The 27,449-nt window shown below is 39.2% G+C and overlaps 1 protein-coding gene across 2 annotated transcripts in view; it reads right to left on the bottom strand.

Annotated features, from left to right (window-relative positions):
- Positions 1 to 5,089: 5,089 nt before the first annotated feature.
- LOC134205212 (protein obstructor-E) overlaps positions 5,090 to 27,449 on the bottom strand; it is a 60,073-nt gene continuing 37,713 nt past the window's right edge. Inside the window, exons 3-5 of one of the 2 annotated variants that reach the window (XM_062680259.1) lie at positions 17,115 to 17,303; positions 16,833 to 17,043; positions 5,090 to 5,206 (exon numbers count right to left, since the gene is read on the bottom strand). In XM_062680259.1, coding sequence (XP_062536243.1) covers positions 5,152 to 5,206; positions 16,833 to 17,043; positions 17,115 to 17,303 — 455 coding nt within the window. In that variant the 3' untranslated portion in view covers positions 5,090 to 5,151. Of the gene's footprint in view, positions 5,207 to 15,822; positions 16,597 to 16,832; positions 17,044 to 17,114; positions 17,304 to 27,449 lie in introns of those variants that run through there. The other variant, XM_062680258.1, reaches the window with a different exon arrangement.

Raw genomic sequence — 27,449 nt, 5'->3', positions numbered from 1 at the left:
AGAAGATCCATAAACATTCTCGCCCGCCCTGAAATAGCTGGGATTTCTGAAACAAAAAAAAGACACTCTTGCACAGATGGACGGGTTTGGCTAGTTCCGCTATGATCTGTTCTCGGGGTATTAGCATCACTGCTCGCTTGACACTATTTTCCATTGCTTGACAGAATCCACAATCATCTGATCTAATCATTCCTTCTCTCTTTCGATAGTCTTGGGTTTACCGGCTTGCCATCTTTGCCACATCCGGGTAGCGTACTTGTTTAAGGACATGGTAACGTAGCTTGAGCAGGTTATATTACGGACATACATCACTGCTTCTTGCAGTGCACTCTTTCCTTTGTCTATCTGTTGGAATGCTGAAGCTTGTCCACACTTCCACACACAACCCATCCGAACACAGACTCAGTGAGCGGCCGAAATATGACCGTTTGAAGAGTATCACATTTTCGTGACGATTTTCGATTTTTCGCATTCACTCAGTGTACCCCAATGTAGAAAACACAGACGTAGTGACACGACAAAAACTTGCTCTGATACACATCCTAAATGCACATCAAATCAACACGTAGGTTTCAAAAGGTTAATTCAGTCGACCACCAAATTGCAAATAAAAAAAAATCGCGGTCTAGAATATGTCGACAAGTCTCGCCTTACTTTATGTTTCACGCAAGCAACATACTGATGTGCACAGGGTGGCATGTAGTGAGTGAAATGAATATGCATGTTGCGCGACAAAAGCGTTAATACATTATTTTATCTATCGCCAAAGAAGTGAGTGGTTATTTTCCGAATTTACATCCTGATCACATTAAAGACACGGGCTGGAACTCAAATAAGCCAAAATTAAGTTTCTGAGGGTGATCATCAATACTTTCCCAGGATACGAACTTCTGAGGTCCATTATATGGCCCGGATAAAAACCCTACCCTAGAGCGCTTTGGTGAGTGTAAGTAGAATTTTAGGGTTCGTTGCTTATTCTCCGACCAGCCAGCAATTCAGGCGATAGTCCCAAACTAGGTTATCACATTTTTCGTAGTTTTAATAAACTACCTACTACCTACCTACTAGAAACCTACACCCAACCGACGGATGTTAGATTTTCCAACAATTCTGTATAAGAATCTACCAAAACCTGTATAAGAACTGGGCATATGCAAAATTGTTAGATTCTTATACAAATATTGTATTAGAATCTAACAATTTTGTTAGCTTTTCATACAATATTTATAAGAATCTAACAATTTCGCATATGCCCAGTTCTTATACAGGTTTTGGTAGATTCTTATACAGAATTGTTGGAAAATCTAACAACCGCCGGTTGGGTATACTAATTTCTGTGAAAGGCTAAACAGTAGATTTTGCATAATAAAAAACAGATCGCTTAACTTCACGTAGAAGTAACACACTCAAACCATTAATTAGTGAAACAGTTTTTTTTTAATTTTGTTTAATGGAAAATTGAATTTGAATTGTTATTTTTAATACATATATGTACATAACGAACATAAACAAGGTGGGAGGCTTACGGGCAAACACTTCAATTGTAAATCGACAATGATTCTTGATTTTGATTGAATTGATTTTGAATTGACAATAACTAGGGCTGGTTGGTTGGTCGAAGGGGCAGGTTACCCGAGAGTCTTTGTGAAAGGGCTTTTGGGCGCAGTGATTACATCTATAGTTATTTGGTGGGGTATTAGGTCAGCCATGTAGGTAGACACAATTTCTATCTGATTCCCCAATAAAAACAGCATTGAAGTAAGAATAAACGATATCAAACGTAAGCGTACGTTGGGGTGGATAAGAAAATAGTGAGAGTTATAAAAGGTCCCCAAAAATGTAAAAAAAGTCTGGAAACAAAAGTAGAAATTATTGAACGTTCTTAAATAATACAAAATTATTCACGCTCCCCTTTTCCACATATGAACATTTTCCACTGATAAATTTCATTCATCGACCGAAACAGAAAGCCAAAGGTTTAAGCGAAGCTACTTTATCTACATCGACGACTACGATGAGAATCCTGCGAGTTTCGTCATCGACCGCCATGTTATCCGTCGACCGAACCGTGAAGCAAAGCCACCCATTGCATTGGTCAATTGATCGAGCCGAGACCCCTTTCCTATTGTTTATGCAGTCGAATAACTATTTGGCATTGTAGGCAGTCGGCCGTTGTCAATCACTATACTTACCGTGGGTAAATAATTTATAATCTAACCTCCAAGCTTCCTCGATCGACTAAAAGAGGCCTTGCGCGCCCACCCCGTTGGCTATAGACCAATGTCTAGTAGGTTCCTCTTCTAAGACCTGTCGACCGGAAACGGTGTCATCCGAAAGCAAAAGTAGCTCAACTAGAGCCCCAGCCTCTCCTACTAAAATAATTAATAAACAAAACTCAAGATCCGACACTCTGGAAAAGACGCAAAACAAACACATTTCTTACACGAAAATAAAACATTGTACTATCGATTTATATCGCATTTGTCTGTTGATTGTTGATACAAGAATCGGATCAGGATGTGTGATGGAAGGCAAAACGGGCGCTAGAATTGTACTGCCTTCACGGTGCCCCGGTAGACCGTTATTATAAAATAAAAATGTCCATCAAAACCAAGTACAGGGCTCGATTCCTGTGGTAATTCTGCACCTCCGGACCAATTTTTAAAAAAATCCTTAGAAGGAATCTCGAGAAATCTTGATTTGAAGTTTTTAGTTAAGAAATTTTAAAAGAATCCATATAAGAATCCAAAAATATCACCAAAAACCCTGATTAATCCGCCTAGATAGATGTCCTTCAATTCTTCTTGAATCTGCCAGTCGGAAGTAACCACCAGCTTTGCAGGGTTGCTGTCCAGCATTCTTGAAATATGCCCTGCCCATCGTACCCTTCCAGCTTTAGCTACCTTCTGGGTACTGGGTTCGCCGTAGAGCTGGGCGAGCTCTTGTTTCAACCTTCGCCGCCACACACCATTCTCTTGCACAACGCCAAAGATGGCCCTAATCACGCGTTGCCGTTATTAGAACTATAAATATTTACAACTGACTTATCTTACCAAACTGATTTAAGTATGTTTTTGTATGGCGAACTTGCTCGGGTTTAGTATAAATGTTGCTTACAATGTTTAATAGAATGAAAGGTAAAAATTAATTTTAATTTAGTGTTTATGTTCATAATGGAGAGAAGTAATAGCAGAGTTCGTGTAGAATAATAGTAGTTAGAAGCTGTTATACTCGATCACAGCACTTATTAACCGATCTTTGCTGCCAAATCTCGTCAAAGTTCCAATCAACGGACTAGAAAAAGCATGTTTGATATGTAAGCCGAAACCTATTCCTGTACCTCTACAGAACTCAGAAACATGATAATTCAAGATATGGTACTTAGACGTGCATGGAAGCTGCGGCTGCTAGCAAATCCATCAATTGCTTTTTTAAAACCATGCTCGTGTTTCAAAGAGCTGTGCTGCCGCTAACCGCAAGTTAGACTTATCTGGATATGGCGTCCATATACAGATAAGTCTGACTTGCGGTTAGCAGCAGTGTATCTTGCGTACACTTTTTTGAAATCATTCAGAAACTGCGGATTGAAATATTAATTAGAAAGTTGTTAATGTTTAAGCAGAGTAATGCCGTAATCTGAAAGATCGGGATTCTAGTGAACTCTATGTAACTTGTTGATACCTCATCTGTACTTGGTTCACCCATAAATTTACTCAACATGGCTCTTCTCGAGCAACTTTAAAATCGTATTAACAATTCCGAACTAGATGTGTAGTGACGGAGATAAGCGAAGGTTCGTTTTGTTTCTTTTTAAAAGTGTTTTTAAAAGTTCAGAAATTTAATATTTCTTCGTCGTAACCGAAAACCCAAAAGAATATGCACAAAGCTTGTCATTTTTTTCTTTCTCTTATGCATTTTTCCTGATGTTTTCCTTGGTTCTCGAGATCTCATTCTATATGCCGAGCTTACCTTACCGCCATATTTGGAGTCATTACTAATCCGATGATTCTTTTGCGGGGAAATCTCAGAATATGATAATGCTCCGTCAATTCAATTGTTACAGCATCTGCCGAATATATAACCTGTTATATAATGCTAAACAACTACACTACATTAAACAAAAATTTAAGCTGTTGGTTTTTTCATCAATTTTTTCCATACTCCAATCTTTGCTTCTGATGCTCGAATACATTTGTGAATACAATAAAAAAAATACAAACTTTAATCTGAATGGCATTCAACAAAGAATCTGCAGCCTGCACGTGAATTCATGAATGGTTTTGAACATAGCATTCTTGAAGATAGACGGCTTCCAAGCCATACAAAAACATACCTAAGTCAGTTTGGTGAGCTTAATCAGTTGTAAAATTTATAATTGTAATAAAGGCAACAAATGCAAACTGGTTGAAAACAACTTGGAACACTTTTTTGGACGGCTTTGAAGGTATTTTGGGGATATTATTGAATTAAAATATAGATTCTTTTGAAAATTCTTGATTAAAAACTTCAAATCAAGATTTCGAGATTCCTATAATTTTTTAAAATTGGTCCAGGGTGCAGAATTACCACAAGAATCGAGCCCTGTACTTGGTTTTGATGGACATTTTTATTTTATAATAACGGTCTACCGGGGCACCGTGGCCTTCCTTATGCCAAGGGCTATTCTTTAGAGAAATTTATGTCTAACTAACGTCAGTTATTCCTGAATTTCTTTATACCAAACGTATTTACCGAATATACCTAAAAGGGGTTAATTTGTGAATGCTGCATAAAAAGAGAAGTCTTGCCCCTCGTTAACCGTCTTTCATTATCAATTGAGAGCGGATTCTGGAATCCTTGTACATGATCTTGCTTTGTAGTCGTGTTACTTACCGCTGGGCTAAGAAGGGGCCCTAGAGAATGGTTACTTGTATGCTTAAACCTGGTCCTAAAATAAAGCAGAGCTTACGGATAGGAACTAACTATGCTTAGAATGAAAGACAGAATGATTCAAAGGATTCGACAGTATTTTTCAACGGTTTTCGGTTTAAATTTGGTAAAAAACATAAAAATGGGACGTTTCGGAATTTTCAGTAAAAAAGTTGAACAATGGTTTTTAAAATTTTCTGATATTTTACAAAATAACTTAATTTAACTTAAATGTAATGACTTCTAGTATCCTTTCTTCTGTAATGCCTTGATGTCTTGATCTCCGTAGTAGTCCTCACTGGAAATACAAATGGCAATTAATTATCTCAACTTCAATAGAAATGAAAACATGAAAATGAAAGACTCAATCGTTTTGCGTTAATTAAGTATGATTAAATACCAAATACCAGTTAGTCGCCATCAATTTACTGTGAAATGCGTGCCGATTAAGCATTGCATAATAATGCACATAATCAAACGAAACCATCGAAAGAAATTCATCCCACGTCGGTGCAAACTTTTTGTTTCCCGCGATGAACATCACGCGATGAGTACCCTCCAATCGCATCAAGTGCATCCGAATACCTTTTGATTTGTTTGGAAACAAACATTAAATAATTCATACGCAGAACGGTAATTTAATTACACCCCACACGCTCGGTTGTGCGAAATTAGATTAGCTCTCGCTTTCACACAATAAACTCGTTTGTTGCGCTAGCTTTGAATGAATCGGTGTGCATTCGTGCCTCCGTCACTCTTTGCAACAATATGCAGCCTATTTTCATTCGGCGGCGATCTTCCACCGCTGCATACTACCGCCATTGATGCCCAACGGATGCTAACTGTGGCAATCCTAATAAAGTGTTATTCCCCATAGTTTTCAGGTGCAATCGATATAAATAAAATATGATTCCTGTTTTTTAATGGTGCGAAAATTTCAAACTAACATTTTTCGTAATGTACACAATCATGTTTCGTGGTGAGGTATCACAGTTATTTTTTTTTTCGTTTTAATAAATGCTCTTACGTTAATACGAACTAAACGCACTTTAATGAAAGCGACTGTACTGTTGGCAACGCAGCAACGCGAACCGAATGTGCACTACGCCGAAAACAGATTTACATTCCATTGGTGTGCACATGTGTGCTAATCGAATTTCGGCACGTTTCTCAAACAACATCAAACAGCATCAACTTGGGCAAATTAATTAATTTGATTAGCAGAGAGTGAAAGCCAACAACAATCGAACCATAACGTGCATCAACACATGCTCCTGGGAAAAGTGAATGAATTAGGAAGAGATACAAAACAGTCGGCGCGCAATGGAGATTAGGAGGATTCAAAGTGTATTTTGCTGAACAAACATATAAGGCTTATTGGTAGCGTTAGCTGTATGAAAATCAAATAATATCATGACAAAAACACACATTTCACTCTGAGGTAGATGTGGGACATTTTGTTTTTGAAAGTTTTGGCAGTTTCGCAAAAGTTGCCCAAACTTCTGACAGAAATAGATTAAAAAGATAACCAATGGATAAGTGCATCATTTAGAAGAGGAAGTTTGGAAACAACTCCAGAATTGTGTGACTCGCCCTAATCGCAAACACCCGAGTAGAGCGAACATGAATTTCACACGGTCTCTGTGGTGAGATGCACAGATCTGTTCAGTGAACAACAATTAAATTAGAAACGTTTACATCTACGCAAGGCTTACCATAAACTCTAAACCCAATGTGGTGGCAGAACAGAATTGCAAAAAACCATGAAACTGTTATCATGCCAATTGTTTTTATTGAAGCTCGTTTGCGACAAAGCTACTTGATAGATTGATAAGGTGATTTTCACACATTTGATCGTTTAATCGTCAGGAAACCGAGTGTTTTTGAATATGATGTACTTAACACATAGCTATGTAAAGCACGATGAAATACTGGTTCCATGGCATCTTTTGGTGGTAAGGTAGCCGTCCCCTAATGGAAGAACACCTGTAGTAGATGTAGTGGGGTTTCAATGAGATGTTCCGATTTTGTTTTAGAAATTATTGAAAACAATAATGTTCCTCAATAAAATAAGGAATCCTACTCGATATCAATGGGTAGCATTATTATGGAAACAGTTGTAAGCGTTCGCCCCAACTAAAGTAAAAGTATACCTACGCAAAAAACTGTATGTTGGATATTTAGCGTCACGTAGAAAAGCAACTTTCCCCGTAAAACAAATATACATTCGTTATTCAATTCAATTTGGTTGCATTTATTAATCTATTGTAGTTAATATTAATTGCCATTTAAAATAACAGAAAATTCAACTAAATCGGTTACTGTACAAAGTAAATATTAAAACAATATTTTTATTGATTCTTGTGTACCTGTTGCATTTTATCTGTGAAACTATATTGAGATATAATTTGTATTTGACATGTAAAGAAAAAACCAAATTGTTGGAATCGCTCATTAGGAAGTGAAGAAACATTTTAAGAAATAATCAAGCAGTAAAACTTAAGATTTGAATAATCGAATTAGCATAGACGATTCGGTACGATCGGTAGATTAATAGATACTGGATGGACAACAATCTCAGTATTCGAAAAGTTTGACTCATCCTTCTGCTCGTGAGGTTTGTTGACACAATCTCAATCGATCTGTGTTCGACACACCTACACAAGATATTTTTAAACTTTTTTGCTTCGAGGCAAAGCTATCCGTCGCTTCATTGTTGAAAATTGTATATCTAGAACCATGAGGTAATTTCAACATCGGGCTATGATTCATTTCACCTGAGAAAAAGGCAGCATGTATGGTAGGAACAACAAATAACAAGAATGTTTTCGGGTAATCGACAGAACTTGTTGAACCCGGAACCTAGCATTTCTGTGTTATTGGGGAAGACCAATGCAATGTACTAAACAAGACGTTGTGTCATGCGCACATACACATCATTCCTGCTAGCACTATTAGAACACAATATCTATAGCATTTAAAATATTCTGAGATACTTGTTATATTCTTCTTTGGCTTTATTAGGGGTTAGAAGTGGTCGGTTCTTCAAACTAAATCACTAAACACACTAGGGCCGTTTGGCCGAAACCATTCGGTCGAATGCCACTAGGCCAAAGATACCATTTGGCCGAACAGACCATAAGACTGAAAGTTATTAGGCCGAACAGGTCATTTAGCCGAATACGTCATTTGGCCGAATAGTTCATTTGTCCGAATAGGTCATTTGGTCGAATAGTTCATTTAGCTGAATAGGTAATGACCTCACTTCTCAATGTGAAAAGTGACTAGAAAAAAAATCTGTGATCTTGTGGTCGTTCTGTCATTTAAACAAAAACTGTTTAACCTTAATGGCCACGTAGTGAAGAGAAAACTAACGCAATGTAAGTCCGGTTACTTCTGCGTACTGAGAATCACGCTTCTATGACCGAACCGACGCGCACTAATGAGACACGATCTATCAACTTTTATTTATTACCTGGATTTTCCGGCGGTGAAGAGAAAATCTCACACAACTGCAACGGTGCATACCGAGAGTCGCGTAACTTCGCACTTTAACACGATCTATCGAGCACTCAGCAAATTATAAACTGGCACAATCCTTACTAATAACTGTAAAATCAGGAGCGATGTGATCAATGCTGTTTGCATGATGATGATGATGATCTCACAGTCGTTCGTTTGATATTTGACTCATCGTTTGATATGTGCCGAAAAAAAAGAACGCTGACGTCAAACTCACATTTCATGAATGAAACCATGTGCGAGTTTTTTCGTGATGAACTTTTGTTAAATTAAAAATCACGTAAATAAAGCAAAAAAAATGTGTCAGTTATCAGCCGATCAATTTGTTTACACTTTTTGATCTTTTAACACGAACAAAAGGCACACTCAACTGGACCTGTAGTGAATAAATTGCATTGAATGACACACTACTCTCTTCCTCCATAGACCCTACGTTATTAGTGTTAAGGGCGACCTAAATATTGGAATAAATCCAATTCATTCGAAATGTTAGTCCATTTGATTTTGTTAACGTGAACGAAATGGGCATCAACTTTCTTTCAACATTCAGATGACTTACAAAAAATCCAGATTCATCCACCTAGCGGCGATGATGGCTTTCTCGTTGATCGTAAAATGTATTAAAAAAATCCCATAAGAAGGTCAAAAAAGTATTTTGGGGGAATATATGGCATTTATCCATAATTTTCAATGCTTTTGCATTGATTACTACCTATTCCTATTTTTTTATGTAAAAGTCATTTGGCCGAATAGGTCATTTGGCCGAACAGGCCTTTTGGCCGAATAGGTCATTTGGCCAAATAGGTTATTTAGCCGCATAGCCGCAGTTCTTACTGTGGACATATCTCTTTATATTTTGTTAATCCCACTTTTCAAAGTGAAAAGCGATAAGCGAGAAAGGAGTCGCCTCACTTCTCTTTTCTCACTCATTATTTCCATAGCACTTCACACTTTTCACAGTGAGCAATGAGGAGTGAGAAAAGAGACGTTTCTTTTCTCACTTTACACTAATAATTTCTCGCTTCCCACTTTTCATTTCGCACTTCTCTCTTTTCATAGTGAGAAGTGTGGTGAGAAATGATAAGTGAGAAATGAGACGTCTCACTTCTCTCTTCTAACTGATCATTTCTCACTTATTACTTTTCACAGTGAGATGTAAGAAATGATTAGTAAGAAGTGACATGTCGCACTTCTCACTTTTCACTAATCATTTTTCGTTTCGCACTTAATACTGTGAAAAGTGAGTAGTGCGAGGAAAGATGTGAGACGTCTCACTACTCACTGCGCACATTTCACTTTTTACAGTATGAAGTGAAAAATGATTTATGAGATAAGAGAAGTGAGACGTCGCACTTCTCATTTCGCTCACTAAATGACTGTTATAAATGAGTAGATGTCTCACTTTTCACAGTGAGAAGTGAGAAATGAGAAATGATTAGTGACAAGTGAGAAGTTAGACGTTTTTTCTCACTTATCTAAATTTAAAAGTACTCGCGCTTTCAATAAAAAACTAATGAGGAAGCAACGGACGACTGTCATTTTGATTACTTCAGCTTTTATGCGTTGCAGCATGCGTGAAATGAGATAAATTACAGTTCGGCGTTACTCTGTATCGAGTGGTGTGCTCTTGAAAACTCGAGTACTGTTAAATTTGGATTCCGCGAGGCGTGTCCTTAAGAACTCCGCAGACCCCACCTAAATATCGGGAGGGCCCATAACCAAAATTGTGGGAGAGGCGTGTATGCCCGATTAGAAGTCTGTGAATGACTTGCTGTGCATTCAAATTTTACCTTTCGCTCTATGAGCCGATTGTCTCTTTTGCGTGGTACTGGATCTCGTCCATTGGAAACGGAGGTATGGAGGGCACAGAGGTGGTAAAAGTCTGGCATTGTTACCCTGTCCCAGTCAGCAGATCGGTGGTAGTGTTTTCCGGATTTCTGCAGGGCACAGATATCCAAGCAAAGGTGGTGGTACACGGTATATTTGTGATAATGCTTTTAATTCAGGATTGTTTCGGGTGGTCAGACCCCCGTTACGCTGGGTACACACCTTTGCGTGGTGAGTTATGGTGTAAGATATACCACGGTCACATTGTCAGCTACAGGCAAATCCTGACCCAACGAATACCCTTCCAAATATCCAACACCGCGGTACTTATGAGAATGTCGCTGAGTCGGAGGCCTCTCCCAAGTTACATCTACGTTGATTTCTGATAGTAATCTGAATGGTGATTTCAAAAGAAAATCAAAAGTATGACAAGTGTCTAATCTACAAAGTACACCGTAACTTTACTGTTACACCGTACGTTTCTACGGGTGGTCAGGACCGCGTTCGCACTAGCTGAGTCTTGTTGCATTTAGGCGATAAGCTGTCGCTTTCCAATACTCCTATTCCGACACTATGATGTGAACGAGAGCTGTCAGTGTTTCATGTCCAAAAAGACTGTGTTGAGCAGCTCTGCTACTGACCTGCGTAGAACGTCGATATGTTTCCCCTTTTAATGAAGCAGTTTACATTGGCAAGGGAGTTTCAGCTTCTTGTTCAATGCCAGTGGAATCTGCATGGGTTCGGATTCTGGATCGTGAGGGTGCATTTCCGCAACCCCTAAGCCAGATGTCGTCGCCGGAGTTATCACCAGAACAGATCCCTACCTTCTCCCTGTATGTCCTTTACCAAATAGCACCTGGAAGGATCGATCAGAAGGAATGTTGAAGCCAGAATATTCTCAAAGAGACTCACTACCTAAGCACCACAGCAGGAGTTTAGGCGTGGTTTAACGGACTTTGAGATGTTCAGGGAGACAAGGACGGCATGTTTCCTTTCCTCGAAGGCGCCCTGGAGCACACACCCTTGGTTGGCAAATTACGGGCAAGTTCCGTAGCCGGGACGAAACGCAACACAGCCAAGTCGACGGCTGACGAACCTGTCCTCAACCACTTTTGATACACACGATGATGGAGAAATCGGTCTGGAATTAGAGAGATCCCAACCGGGAACCTGGTTTTCCAAAATCGGAATCACTAGGCTCCTTGTCTAGTTGGCCGCGAAAGTTCTCTGATCCCATATCTTGTTGATGAGGTCTGAAAATAGTGTTTCACCTGAAAGGGGCAGACGCTTTAGCATTGAGTACCCAATTCCATCAGCCCCCGTGGATTTTCCATTGTTCCTAGCTAGAGAAAAAGTTAGCTCTACAAATGAGAAAGGGTGGTGAACGACCTGGGGGACCTGTGAGTTCTCTAAGGTCAAGTTTTCTCATTTGATTGGCTTTTTAAATTCCTGGGGATAGCCGTATGATGAGAGTGGATACAAGTGTCATATATGACTGGACATAGGTTGCAGTAACTCGTTTATGACAAGTGAATCTGACCTTCGTTCACAGTTCTGCTGCTGTTTGCGAGGAATTCATCGGGTCGAGGAAATCCTCTCACTGCTCCTATCTAGCGAGAACTGGCACTTTCAATGTTTCTTTTTATAAATCTCCAGAGCACGTATCTTAAATGTATGGTCGCCTTTTTCCTAGCTTCAACAGCTTTTCGAGTATCCTCAGACTACCATCTGAGGGCTCGGCGTTCGTGTATGAGACTGATTTGTGGAAACGTGGCAGGAATAGCGCCTGAGACCACTCGAGTAAAGGGAAAAAGGCCGGGACGATAATTCCACTGATTCGAGAACTTCAAACACCTTACCAAGTGCTAGCCAGAATCCCACAACTTCGGCACAATATGCCTATTCCACATGTCATTACTGGAGCTGCATCTTTGTAAGGGATTAAGATAAGTAAAAAATTAACAGTCGTGCTAAAAGCTGACGCATCTGCTTAATTATTGCTTTATTTATATCTCAATATTGTGACCAGCGAAACATTCTTCGTTTGATCAAGGGGATCCTTCAGGTTAGAAATTTCCCCGTCTCTTTTATTCGTTTAATGTTATCGGTGAACTAACAGGAAATTAAAGCAGACGGAAGCAATCGATAGTGGAAGAGTTTATTGGCCAAAAGTCATTGGGACGTAACACGTCAGGCCGAATTTCATTTGACCGCAAACGTCGTTCGGCTGAACGGGCCATTTGGCCGAAAAAGTCTTTTTGTCCAAAATGCTGTTTGGCCGAATGTCGTTTGGAAGAAAAATTAATTTGGCCGAAAATAATATTTTGCCAGGTCATGTGGCCGAATAAGTCGTTTAGCCGAATAGGTTATTTGGCCAGAAATGCCGTTAGATCGAATGGTCACTTAACAAAAAACGGCATTCGGCCGAAAAGGGGAAGGGCAGTTTGACCGAATACCGTTCGGCCGAATGTTGTTTGGCCGAAAGAGAATGACTTCTGTCTACCCACTTTGCACTACTACTTTTCACTGTGCAAAGTTAGAAATGAGGAGTGATAAGTGAGACGTCTTACTTCTCACTTCTCACCGTGAAAAGTGAGTTGTGCGAAGTGGGTAGTGAGACGTCTCACTACTCACTTCACGCTTCTCACTTTTTACAGTGAAAAGTGAGAAATGAGAAATGGGAATTGAGACCCTTTCGGTCAAATGACCCTTTCGCCCAAATGACTCGTTCGGCCAAATGACCCTTTCGGCCTAATGACCCTTTTGGCCAAACAACCCTTTCGGTCAAACGTCCCTTTCGGCCAAATGACTCTTTCGGCCAAATGACCCTTTCGGCCAAATGGGTTTCGGCCTAATGGTTTGTTCGGCCTAGTGGCATTCGGCCAAATGACTTTCGGCCAAACGACCCTTCCCCGATTTTGTATTTACTTGGAGTGTGGAAAGTTGAAAACAGTTCAATATTTAACGTGTTCCTGAAAATTCATAAAGAGATAAACATTTTTGCATGTATTTCCTCGATGTTTCCGCAAACTTTGTGTAGAGTAAACCTCTGATACTTTTCATATTTGCCGACTCCCTGTGAATTTCTCTAATTCTCCTTCGGTTACAATATTTTTAGTTTTGATAGCTGTAAATAAGTGTTATGACCATATGCAATGGATTTAGTGTGGGTATCGATGAGGAATTTAAAGGAACTACTTGAAACTGTGTTGTGCAAACACCTCAAAACCGTGCGAAGGAAAAACAATACTAAAAGATAACTTATATTCCATAAAATCGACAAAACTCAACACTAGAAGAAAGTAGACAAAACTATAAACTATATGTAAACAAAAATAGTTTCTGGAAAAGTCCATACTTTTGTATGAATTGCACCTTAATCGTTTTTCATCAGCCTATTTAGAACTTTTTCTGGCACATGCAGTCAAGTATGTGGCGTCCTTGCTCAATAAAAAAATGTATTGCAGTATTTGGTCAAACACATTATAAAAGAATAGTTTTAGAATCTCCGTTTCATATAAAAGTTTCCAGATTCGGTAGATATTATTTGACAAAATTAGAGCCTTTCTTTCTTGAACAAGATTTTTTTTTCTAAGATCAGCATATAACTATCATATGAAACTGGTTTAAAAAAGTATTATGTTCCACAAAGTTTTCACAAATTTAATACTCCCCGGCTTCTCTTATTCGTTTATTTTTATTTGTGAACTAACAAGAACTCAAATCAATGCAGAATTAAGCAATCACAAGGAAAAGGACTTTTGGCCGAAAGTCTTTAGGCCGAAAGCTTTTTGATCGAAACACGTGTCATATGACCAAAAAAGTCGTTTGGTCCAATGGTCGTTTAGCAGAAAGAGCCAGGTATATAATATAGCCAAAAAAGTCGAATAGGCCATTTGGCCGGAAATGTCATTTGACCGAATGGTCGTTTTGCAAATAGGGCAAATAAAGTGGATATATGTGAAGATTGCATGGCGAATAGCGTATATGGCATCCACGTTGGCATCTTATGTTTTTTTTAAATTTAACCACGTTATTCCTGAAATTTCATAAAGAGGTAAACATTGTTGCATGTTTTGCCATGACTTAATGTGGAGTAAATCTCTGATATTTTTCATATTTGCTAGATTTATTTCTTGCTCCCGTATTATTTTGTTCATATAGGGGAAAAGACGGCTTTGGCAGGTTTTGTTTTATTATTGGCAGGGGGGTTTTGTCGACCGAATTTTATGAAATTTGGCCACAATATTCTTTGATATCCAAAGAATGTTTATTTGAGCATAATCAGTCATAAAAAACCCCCTGACAATAATAGAACAAAACCTGCCAAAGCCGTCATTTCCTCTAGCGTTTTTATTTTTCGTTCTCCCGGTCACACCCACACTTTCAAGTTTTGGTCGGAAGCTAGTTCTTCCCAGTGGTTTCAACGTTTTTAAGCTCCTATCAGTTTTTTACATAGCTCATAGACCTTACATCTATTTTTAAATAAATTTTCCATCACCAGAATTTCTAGTTTTTCAGCTGATTTTTGAAATCTTGATCTGTAGTAATTGTACTCGTCCTGAATAACGTATGCTCAAAACTTGTTCAAGAATTACACCTCAATCGTATTTCATTGACATATTTAGAGCATTTTTTGGCACATGCAATGAAATACGTCAGAAAGCACAACACATTGGTCATTTGGATTTTTTTTTACGAAAGCTGGAATATTTCAGTAAAATATGATTTAAATTCTTCGCGCTATTATCTACCAAAATATTATGCACGTATTAACACTACAAGTAACAGTTTTGATGTTATTCTTTAAAAACATTCAGTTGCTATTGATTGATTGAATTAACATTCGAGAGGTTAAAAATGATTGCATTCTTATTATGATATTTAATTTTTTTTTCTTATGTTCGTGAGAAAACAGGCAAAAACCTGCATATTATTGGTACTTGTTCACAAAGTGCAGTTCCACAGCTTCGAAGAAGAATGGATTATTAAAGTGCGCTTCTGCAACTATTGATGTTACTTAAAATTGGACTGATATGGCGATTTAATTATCTGCACACGGAAAATGGAAACTAAGCACGTAACGGCAATATAGACATACATATAAAGTAATCACCATTGTGGATAAATAAAATTGTCTGATGATGCCTTTCTAGAAAAAAAAAAAAAAGCTGACATCACATGTCACCTCAGGTTGTTTTCCGATTCACACTTTACAAGACAGACACTCATCTGACACACCGGGTTCGTTTCAATATGCCCTGCAGCCTCGGCGCATAATGTGCTCCCATACCGTTTCAACGCACCAATCAATTTATTTTTATAATAGCTTCGATTACGACCTGCTTGGTTAGCTTTTGTGGTTAGGTACATTCCGAAATGGCTTGGTTCGTCCTTGAGAATTTGAAAGCCATTATGCCACAGTACAGACAGACAGAGAGTGGGAGGAAGAGTTTCTTGGAGAAGAAAGATGTATCAGTGGGAAAACATAACACTAGGAATGATGGGAAATGTGACAAATTGGTTAAAGTTACGAGAAAACGATGCAATGAAAACTTGGTGGAGTTTACTGATTTTTAAGATTTTTCCTTTATTTTTCTTTTCTTAGGTTTCTTCTTCTGTTGTATAAGGCATTTGATTGTCCAATTTTTTACATACAAATGAAATCTCTCTTTTTCATAGAAAAGTTGAAACTTGTTTTATGAGGGAATGTTCCTCAGTCGGTGTACATAGTAAATTGAGTGGTCCCTATGGAGAGCAAGGAATTGAAGGACGGGTGGGGGACACTGTTTGTAGGTAGATTAGAGTCGGTGCTTCACGTCTCCTTAACTAAGAGGAAAGAAAATAAATAAATTAAAATCGTGTTCTCTCTGATCGAGCGAAGCTCACTACTCTTGAGTGTAAAATTACGAAAATACTTTTTTTTTCAGAAGTCAAGAGTATCCTTTAGATTTTTAAAAGTTTGTGTAAAATTCTGCAAATTTGAGTATTCCTCTCTGACTATCACTTATCTAAAATCTTTACTTTAATAACAGTCTATGGTCCTCCTGATCAAGGGGCAGAATGTTCGTCGGAGGATCTTTTCATTGCTTTAAAAATACTTCTTAGATACTAGCTTCGCTACTGTCCCAAGCGTCTAGGTCTCTAGGTCTTCTAGAAGTACATTTCTGTTTCTATTTTTGTGTGTGTGTTATTGTTTAGTTTTCCTTTGCAGCTGGGCGGTTGGATTTAAAAGTGGATTTGCCAGGTTGGCCACTACCCGACTGGACCTGTGCGAGACCGGCGAGGAGTTCGCTCTTACGGATGCTTTTCAAGTCCAAATCACCATAGTAATCTTCACTGTAGGGGGTGTAAATGAAAGATGTGAAGTTAAATGTTTTAATGTTGTGAAATGATGAAACTTTTGTGATTTTTGATTGCATTAGAGACAAATTTTGGAGAAGGGAGAGGGCATGGAATTAGTATAGAGAACAGAAAGAGGTTACAAATACCGAACACTTTGGAGAGCCAATCATTAGGAGTGCTTCAGGAGTGTGTTAATTGTTTCCGAAACGATCACAAAAGCAATATCTTACCATCCGGGAACATCTTCTGGGTCTTCGCAGTTTCCGGTACCGTCAGCATCGCCGATCTTGAAGACAGTGCCGATCGGGCATCCGTATTCGCGGGCGACTCCCTCCAAACAGATGTAGTATTTACGGCAGTCCTCTGGGTGGGCATGTCGCGAGAAGGATCCGGCGTTGGAGATTTCACCGGCAGCTGGGCAGGCGAAGCCGTTGGCCACTTCTAAAACATCAATCAGAAGACAGAAAGTTGATAAACTGGACAGGGGTTGCTATTGCTTGCATCGATAGTACCTTCGTTTTTGCACTCTGGGACCTGATCGGCCCACATGCAGACGCGAGCTTCGCGATCGTAGGCCAGTCCAGGAGAGCACTGGTAGCGAGAGGCTTCGCCGCTCCAGCAGTTCCAGAATACGTCACACTTGGCGGGATCAGCGAAGATACCGTAAAGACGATCGCAGTGTGGGGTAGAGATTGGCGGTTCTGTAAAACAAATGAAAAGGCGTTTTTTCAATAAGAATTCTAGAATCGTTTTTTTATTCTTTAGTGATGTTGTGATTTTCAACAATTACTTCATCACTTAGGAAAATAGAATAAAAAAGTACTATTTATTCTTCAGTCATCTATTTGTATTAGAATTATTTGTTTAAATAAGTGCTGCACGTTAAACCGTTTATCAGATCAGATCAGAACACTGCTAAGCGCATGTTTGATTTATTCAACTATTGCCTAATTTCGCTAGTAGAATGATTTATTATCCAAGTAAATTTCGCAAGGAATAAATAAACGATCCATTACATTGTATATCAAATGGAAAATCTACCTCTTCGGTTCAATGCATACCACCACAAAAGGCGCAAGCAAACAATTACGGCATTAATTTCATCATCGTGAAACATCATCCAAGCGAATTGCTGCAGTTAATTGAAGTTAGATTGCAACAGTCAATAAATTGATTAATACATTCGTAAATATATCAATAAACGCAACAGTCATAAAGTAAAAGTCAATATCCATATGTACGCAACGATCTACGAGTAGAATGCAAATATGAAAACCGCCAACGTGGGAGCGAGGTAAAAATTAAATCAAGCAGGAACGCGAAATACGGGACGCTCGTTGCACCGGCAAAGCGGTATTTCAATTAAAATATTTCGCCATTCTTGAAGTGCTTGCGGTTCTACGAATACCTGATTTATGGAAACCCGCCCGGTTGGTGGCGCGGAGCGGCATATGAGTTTGGGTGGATTTTCCCGGAGCTTATTCTTTCTCGGTGGGGATTCATTTCAAGCGTTTGCATGTAATCACGGACACATTTCTTTCTGAATGAATGTGTGGGCCAATAGAAGTGATTTTCAATAGAAGAGGAAAGAAAAGACTCAATATAAAAGGAAGGAACTCTTCGGCAAATGGATCGAACTGTATTTAATAAATTAACCTTGTTTTCTGAATAAAAATTAAAAAGAAAATTAAGCTCTACAATCTACCAAAATCAATGTTAAAACTGGGATCATACGAAATTAGTAAATTTTTATTCACATATTTTACAGACTCCATTCGATTATGACAACAAAAACAATGAGACGATCAAAGTGTGCCGGGGTGTGTTTATTTTTGCTTCCGTTACAGTTTTCCAAATTGTTCAATTCCGGTGTGATTTTAGTGTACACCGTTTATGAATATAGTGTAAGCTTTCGCGTAGGAATTGTGAGTGGCTTGTTTGACATGGTCCCAGATCTGTCGGAAATTTGTAAGTAATGTTAAAAGTGAGATTCGGCGGAGATTCATCGATCCATTTCGGCGGTGCGGGTTTACTGTGTTTGGTGTGTCAGACAGTTTGACCCTTGAAGATAATTTCAAGCTAATGGATCCACCGTGAAGTTTCAGTCCTCCATTTGTGCATTATTTTGTTGAGATTGTTTCAATTTGTTTATACACCAAATTAAAAAAAAAAAAATACGTGCTGGATTGGTTATCCCAGGAAATTACTTATGACTCCATTATCTTAATGATAATGGTAGCATAAACAAATAAGCTTATTGTGAGTGAAATTTTTTGTGTAAGTGGCTTCAGGGGTCTCCAGAAGCGTTGCGAGCAAAGGCGTAGGACTGCCAATCCGGAGATGGCGAGTTCGATTCTCGCTCCGGTCTAGGATGTTTTCGGGTGGGAAACATTCTCGACTACCTGGGCATAATGTATCCATTTTACTTGCCACACAAGCTATATACTCATGCAATGGCGGGCATAGAAAAGCTTTCAATCAATAACTGAGGAAATGCTAATAGAATACTTCAGACTGGTCATATACTAACAGGCAGTCTAAAATGGGTCACTGGAGCTGCAGTAAAGCGAACCTCTCTTAGCTCTCGGACTGAATTTGACTGTAATACGGTCAGATTTTTTCCATATCACTGCCAGTCAGTGGAAACCAACAGATGGAGCGTAAATCAATTGGGAATTTATCATTCGACGATATCGCGGATCATTAAAGTGGCAAAAATCGAAACAGCTTTCTCTATGAGGATCAGGAAGGCAGTCTATTCAAGCCTCGACCAAATCTTCCAATTCAGCACTCCTAGGGACCAAAACTTGCGCCTGGAATCTGTACTGGGAGTGGTGGACGAAACCAAGGTGTTTTGTAATGGATGACGAGACATCGGGGTGGACACGAAGAACTTGTCCGAGCAAATCTGCCACGGCTTTCAAAAGCAACACTAGCTCTTTCACAAATTCAGGGAGGCGCTGTTTCGTGCCACTACGTCCGGCTGTTGTTAAACAGGTACCGATATAACGTTTTTTATACCAAAAGACGGCAACCAACCGAACTCGCCGTAATTTCGCCTAATAAAATTTTAGAAGGCGCATAATGCATCAGGGCCAGTTCCCTGGACCCCAAAATCAGGCCCTTATAATTTTTATAATTAGGTGAGCCTGTCACATTAGTAAGCTTGCTCTATTTCAGTACGCAGCAAATAGGAATGGTTACAGCATTCATAATTATCCTAACCCAAAAACTTCAACGCAAAAATGAACAATTCCCTCTCGCATCACGCTCCGTGTGACCCTCGAACGCGCCCACAACAACCGTGCGGAACCTCATTCTGTCTGGCTGAGTGTGAAATCGTGTGTGTAATCGGCGACTAAATAGTTGCAATATTCATTGCAGCACTTCACGAGAGCTGACGCGTAGGTGGAGTACTGTACTCCAGCTGAGTGACTCCCGCCTCCATCATCACCGGTAGCATCACGGGGAAGAAAATGCAGTAGGGTCCTGTGCCCGATTTGATTCTTATGTGATGTCTTTTGATTGGGCTTTTTACTTTTTGATGATTACGAGTACCGATCAGATCTTGAAAACCCCCAACAAACTTTTTAACCAATATGTGTATGAGTTTGCTTCATGTTTTGCCACCGCTATACCAAAAATGAAATCGAACTTATTTCAGTCAATAATGGAAAATTTATGTTTCCTCATTAGTTTAATTGATAGTAATGCAACAACAAATTTAATAAATCTAGTTAAAATGTGTCTTCATCTTTCACCAATAATATGCCTCCCACCCTAACCGAGCACGCCTGCTAGAAGGGTACGAAAAGCCCACCGTTCTCACCCGGGGACGAATTTAATATAATTTATGAAATTTAATTTATTGCATCCATCTCCCCTTTACGATTGAGCTAGGCAAGCAGATTAGCAACACAATTTGTGCAGCCGAGTATGGTTGGTAAATTGTATTCGCTTCGCAAACCCCAAGTAGTGCCAGCTGTGATACTGTTTCCTGTTGCGCCCTGGCGCTACGCCCCTCCCGAATCCTCCTCCCCTTCTGGCATCGGCATCCTTCGGCTTAACTGCCTTGTTTGGACTAGAAATTGGGTGTGGAAATGATCGGTGCCTCTGGTCGGGTTAATCTCACGTGCAGCTCGTATCTACGACTACGACAATCCTTTACCGACTGGCGCAGCGCCTAGTGAGTCCGGTGAGCTTATACCGTCGTCGTAAATGTGCAATGTAATGGGTGTTGTATGCAACTAACCCGTTTCACACCACGTGGGAGGTGTAACGCAGTTTTATTACCGAGCTGCAGATAATAAATCCGAAATAGTCAATTAACTTTACGGCGAACGCTAATGAAGACGAAACGTTTCCGGTGAAGCTGATTGTCCAGTGAATGTCATTGTTCCGACATATTTGCTCGCTAAATATGTGTGGAACTCGGTTAACACCTTCTGTCGTAATGCGGAGAATTATTTTGAAAGGGTGATTGCCGGCTGGAGCAGAAGGTATTCAGGCGTTACATTGTGGAATTTGGCTATATGATTCGGGAAAATATGATGACTATTCAGAAATCGATGGCTTCGGCGACACGTAAGCCATAATAAACAATGGCGTGAGTTTTTAAATGCAAAGCTCTGAATGTGTTACCTTTGTTAAAACTTTTCATTCAAACATTGTTTTTCAATTACAATGTGCCACCAATGGCACCACTTTCGAAATTATTTGTTCATACCGTTTCTTGTGCTCTGAAAAATGTGGGTTTAATTCGATACCATTGACGGATAAGAATTAGGAATCAGATCAATCTTTATTCTATCTATTAAGATCAACCTGGTGTTGATTTTTTTTCTACACGATACTTAACAAGAGCTGATGCCAACAGCAGAACGACAATATACTAACGTGATCATTGTGACTATCCATGGATCAGTGACTGCAACGGGGAAGGTTCGTTTGGCCGATAAACATTCGACTGAAAGCCATTTAGCCGAACAACACGTTAAACACGTTAAAATGTCTTTTGTCGGAAAGGTTTTTGGCCGAAAAAAAAAACGGTTTAATCAAAAATGTCATATGGCCGAGAGGTACTTACATCCGGTCGAAAATGCTATTAAGTCAAACTGGTAATTTGGCCGAACCGTTTCTCCTCTTTGGTTCGTGAAAAAGTTGTTTGGCTGAAAAGGGCATTTGACCGAAAATGCCATTTAGCCGAAATGATCGTTAGACAGAAAAGGCCATTTGCCAGAAATGTCGTTTGACCGAACAAATCATACGACCGTTAATATCGTTTGCTAAACGACATTAGTAAATAGGACATGAAAAGTATGAAGTGCTTAATGATAATTTAGAAGTGAGAAATGAGTAATAAGAGGTGAAATGGATTGTGAAAAGTTAGAAGCGTGATGTAAAAAGAGAGAAATTAGAAGTAAGAAACGTGATGTCTCACTTAGCACTCCCAACACTTCATATAGCACTTTCCATTTTTCACTGTGCAAAGGGAGAAGTGCGTAGATAGAGTGAAACATTAGAATTGAGAAATCAAGAGTTTGAAGTGAGTAGTGAGACGTCTCACTTCTCACATCTCATTTCTTATTCTTTCCATCTCTTTTTATATTAGCTCAAACGTCTGACTGTGGAAAGTGTGAAAAAAATTAACCAGTTAGAATTAAGAAGTGAGAACACTTTTTTCGTTCATAAATTCGGCTATATGGTTCAGCAAACGACATTTACCATCTGGTCAAATGATTTTCTCAACCAAATGGCCCTTTCTGTCAAACGACTATTTATTATGCCAAACGGTATTTCCGATATAAGAAATATCTATGTCAATTGAGCACTTCGACTCGAATGTGAGCCTAGCTTATGTAGATTTTAATTGAGTATCTCATGTTTATGCAACTGTTAGCAGGAAATGCATCCATTCGATTGACTTTTAATGCATGTTAAGTCAGTTTGAAAACTTGCCGTAAAATCATTTTTTGGTGCGACATTTACAACATACATTTTTGATCAGAAATAAACAATATGTTTTCCCTACAATTTAACATTTTTACGACCACCAGTGGAAATGGAAAACGATAGTTACTTACGACTACCAGTAATGGGAAACGACAGGGGCAAAACATAATAGATTAGGTTTACTTTCCAGCGTTCATATGACTGAGGCAAAATTTATCACCACGGTTTTCGGCTAAATGGCCTGGCCAAACGACATTTTCCACCAATGACCAGTTCAGCTGAACTACATCTTCGACCGTATTTCCGTTTCGGTGAAACGTCATTTTTGGCCAGATCGGTTTAATTCTAATGACTTTTTCGGAATCGTGCAATCTTGGATAGCGTAATTTGCTGACAGAATTTGTTGAACAATTGTACCGTTGTGTACAAATGTGAATTAAACAGCAGGATAAATTAAGTCCAACATTTGGAAGTGACGTATCAGTCAAAATTAATTCTTTCCGGTTCTTTGTCTATGTATTAAAGGAAAAATTTGTCCATCGAATTTTAAAAACGGATGGTGCTCAAAAGTTTCATCTCCTCGAAAAAAGTCCCTATGAAAAATTTTAGTTCAATCGGACTTCGTTAAGGGTTTGACCAAAGCGGTAAAAGTTTGACTGTTTTGAAAATTTTCCAATGGGGGTGGGGAGCGGTTACGGTAAAAATTCGAAATCGCTTTTTTTATGCCAAATGTCTTAAAAATGCATGAAAAACACCGATAAAAAAAAGACTTTTTGGGACTTTGAAAGTTTTTGGAACTAAGAAAATTTCTCGAAATAAAAAAAAATGATGCCAATTGTCTTAGAAATGCATGAAATGTCGAGATCTGGTGCTACACCGAAAAAAAAATTTTTTTGGAAGAAAATGACTTTTTGGGACTTTAAAGATTTTTCGAACTTAGAAAATTTTTCGAAATCAAAATTTTTTTGATGCCAATTGTCTTAGAAATGCATGGAACGTCAAGATTTGGCGTTACCCAGAAAAAAATACTTTTCTTTGAAAATATTGAATTTGTGGGACTTAAAATTTTTGGAACATAAAACATTTTTTGAAATCAATTTTTTTTCGATGCCGAATGTCTTAAAAAAGCATGAAACGTCGAGATCTGGTGTTATCTCGAATATTTTTTATTGACTTTTTGGGACTTGATTGACTTGATTTGAAAACGGGCTTGGTAGTCATATGGCTACTGCTTCTGTCTCATACGCAGAAGGTCGTGGTTTCAATCCCAGGTCTGTTCCATTCTCCTACTTTGTATCTTTCTCTATATTTCTCATGTTCTAGCAATCGCTAGAACTGAAAATGGACTTCCAAACCGTTTCCATTACTATTCCTATACCTTCAACTTGAGTATTCTAACAGTAATCTGCTAGAATTGGAAATGAACTATAGAGCTCGTTTCCTACATCCAATTAGAAATTCCATCAGTTGCTTTCTCCTATCTATCACATTGGCAGCTCGTTAACTAAGACGGACCTCTGCCTCTCGAACCTAACCCAAAAATTCCAACGAATTCCGCATGAATTCGTGGCAAGTGCAGAGGTATATTCGGCTTGCAGTGGGCGAGTGATTGCATCATCATTTCCTCCCCCTTCCCTACATTGACTTGCATTCTGACGTGGCAGGCGCCAGTATGAACTAACAAATGAGATCACCAGTACTTGCACATTGAAGATGTGTGCTAGTCCCATGCAAACATCTGTTGGTTCCCTGTGCAAGAACAGCTGATCTGGTCATAATGGCGTAGCAACTACGAGCAGTTAATCAAGCTCAAACTCAAGCTTAAGCTTGATTGACTTGATTTCATTTTTGGAACTTGAATTTTTTTAGAAATCTATTTTTTTTCGTTGCCTTATGTCTTAGAAATGCATGAAACGTCATGACAACACCAGATATCAACGATTCATGCATTTCTAAAATATTTGACATGAAAAAAAATCAATTCAAAAAATAGTCCCAAAAAGTTTTTTTTTAGATAACACCAGATCTCGACGTTTCATGCATTTCTAAGACATTTGGCATCAAACAAAACAAATTTTGCTTTTGAAAAAAGTTCCAAGTTTCAAATATTTTTAAAGTCACAAAAAGTAATTTTTTGTCATTTTTTTTTAAATAACACCAAATAACGACGTTTCATTCATGTCTAAGACATTTGGAATACAAAAAAAAATCGATTTCGAATTTTTCCCGTGATGGAACGTACACACGGTCAAGCAGTTTGAACAACATTGACTCCACCTCTTGTTTATTCAAACATCCATCAAGTTTTACCAACAGCGGCACGAACAATCAATTTATTCGACCAACAATATCACACACGAGCGACCGAATCACCAACTTGAGCACCAACCATCGAAAAATATATAGGGGTTTGTGCAACTTCACTACAAATGCTCAAACATGTTCGGCGAACCTTGACTCCACCCCCGACAACTCAAAGCAAAATCAAACCGTTTTATTTTTTTCCAACCGAGCCGCCAACTGTCAAATGGTTGTTCGAACAACTTCACACACGTTCAAACAAAGCAGCAACCGAAGCGTTTTCTTGGGGGCGGAGTCAATGTTCGTCAAACTGCTTGACTGGTGTGTACGTTGCATAGCACCCCCCCTCCCACCTTTTGGGAATTTTTTTGTTTCAAAACAGTCGAAGTTTGACCGCTTTGGTCATACTCTTAACGAAGTCCGATTGAGCTGAAATTTTGCATAGGGACTTTTTTCGAGGAGATGAAACTTTTGAGCACTACCCGTTTTTTTTAATTCGAAAAGTCGATTTTCATTGGCACCCTAAAAGCTATGTAGATGAGGAACCGAAAAGAATAAATTTTGGCTGTATGCCCTTTTCACATGTTGGTCTAGAAATATAACCCGGTATAGCTAATTGTCCTTCCTATTCTTGCATGGAAAACACTGCACAGCGGTGGAAAATACTGTCGGACTGCTAACTCAAATTCGAGAACATCTTCAAGATCGCCAAGCTCGACAAAGCCTGAAAAAAACCGTGGCCAGTTAGACCTCAGAAGGACCTCAAAAGCCACAAAATCATCAACTACACTGTGGTTGAGTGGCAAAAGTGCAAACCGGTACTTCAAGGCTTGACGTAGTGTCGGAATTGATGCCAATTCGTACACGGTATAAGGAACTGTCATATGGATCCGTGGAACAACATATGAAAGGATGGATGAAGCAGACATCAAGTGTGTAAACTTTGGGGCACAACATCGTGCGACCACCAGGAAGTGTTCGAAACGAGCAGACTTCAGGGAGATTTGCATGGCATCTACACGAAACTAGTCAAGGTCGAAGTTAGTACCATCTGCGGCGCTCACTCAGCAGAACTCTCAGAACAGATCACGGTTCTTCCATCACTTCAGCCACAACAAGATTGACCGCTGATACATCTTCGATTCCAAGCCAGTAATCGAGTACACCCGATTCTTTTTTACACGAGGGATGCGTTCCGTGTAAAAAAAGTTTTCAGTTCAAAATTTGAAAAACCGTGTAAAAAAAGTTTTATGATTTCTCGACGAATCATGCAAAATGGAGCAACTTTGCAAAAAATTTGTATGGGATTTTTTTTTACACGGCCGTGTAAAAAAAATCCGTGTAAAAACAGAATCGGGTGTACAACCTCCATCTACCAACTGGTGGCTAATACTTTCTCAACATGGATTCCGCCGGCAACATGAAAACGACCCTCCCAGGAATTAAGCTCTACTATGCACATCAGATCAGCTGGCGCTAATTTTCATGCAGCTTACCACACGCTTTCGTGAATTTTAAATCGAATTCGACTGATCATTACTCTGGGTATCATGAAGATCGAAAATGGCCACCAGAGTGGGTCTGGTCAATTGGAACGCTTGTTCTTTTAAGGGCAAAGTCATCGAGCTGGTTTTTTACTCAACGAAAAGGATATTGACGTAGCATTCAGCACGGAAACCTATCATAAGTCAAGGTTAAGTAAACACATTCAGGTGGTAAGAATTTATCGGCCAAACTCCAAGGGATGAGTCGTTGCTATTGGTTTTCAAAGAAGCTTCAGCTGTCGCCTGCTATCGAGATAGCAGCTGAAATATATCGAGACTGTGGCAGTAGAAGTCACTACTTCTGTCGCGTTATTTCTCTCACCGTAGTATACAGTCTCCTAAATCAATGAGTGCTCTTCGAAGCTTGGGGAAATACGCAACAATCGGAAAGTGGAGTTTTGGAGCAATAACCAAGAAAAAGTTCATTTTATAATTTTGAACTCAGATTCTTTCACCCGGTTGAGTCGATCTGGGGCTTATGCCACGCTATACATGTTCGTTATCAACATGGACAGCCACATATCGTGGCCAGTCGTGTATCAGATTCGGACCGCAGCTCGGTGGGACATAAATTGGCTCTTCAACCGTCTACAGCTTTTCCGACGACACTGCCTACGAGTAAACTGGGAATGTTTCCAGCAGGTCGTTCATTCCAACAACCATTACGATGCGTACCTTGAGGATTAGAAGGACATCGATTTGCAGCTGCGCTTCATCAACAGGCGATTTCGGTGACTCGAGGGCAGCAATTACTAAAGGTTTGTTAGGTAGACAACACTTTGACCATCAATACACGTCATACGCAGACTGTGCCAGCGGGCTGCCTGCGCTTAAGACATGTTACAATCGCATGAACATAAGGTTAGAATGGCGGACCTCAGAAATAGCGATATCTTTAATGAGATCAGTGTTCTCTCAGACTGCGTGGAGCCGTCCTGGAGATTGTTCAAATTTCCTAAATTCAAGCCATGTCAAAACAACAGTGACTTTAGGATCACTTAGTAACTTCTGCAGAGGTGGATTTTGAATCGGTCGTCACTTCATCAGCTT

The sequence above is a fragment of the Armigeres subalbatus genome, chromosome 1 (assembly GCF_024139115.2).
Source record: "Armigeres subalbatus isolate Guangzhou_Male chromosome 1, GZ_Asu_2, whole genome shotgun sequence".
NCBI classification, from domain to species: domain Eukaryota; kingdom Metazoa; phylum Arthropoda; class Insecta; order Diptera; family Culicidae; genus Armigeres; species Armigeres subalbatus.
The sequence above is the reverse complement of the archived record's forward strand: the minus strand, read 5'-3'. Positions and strand labels throughout refer to the sequence as shown.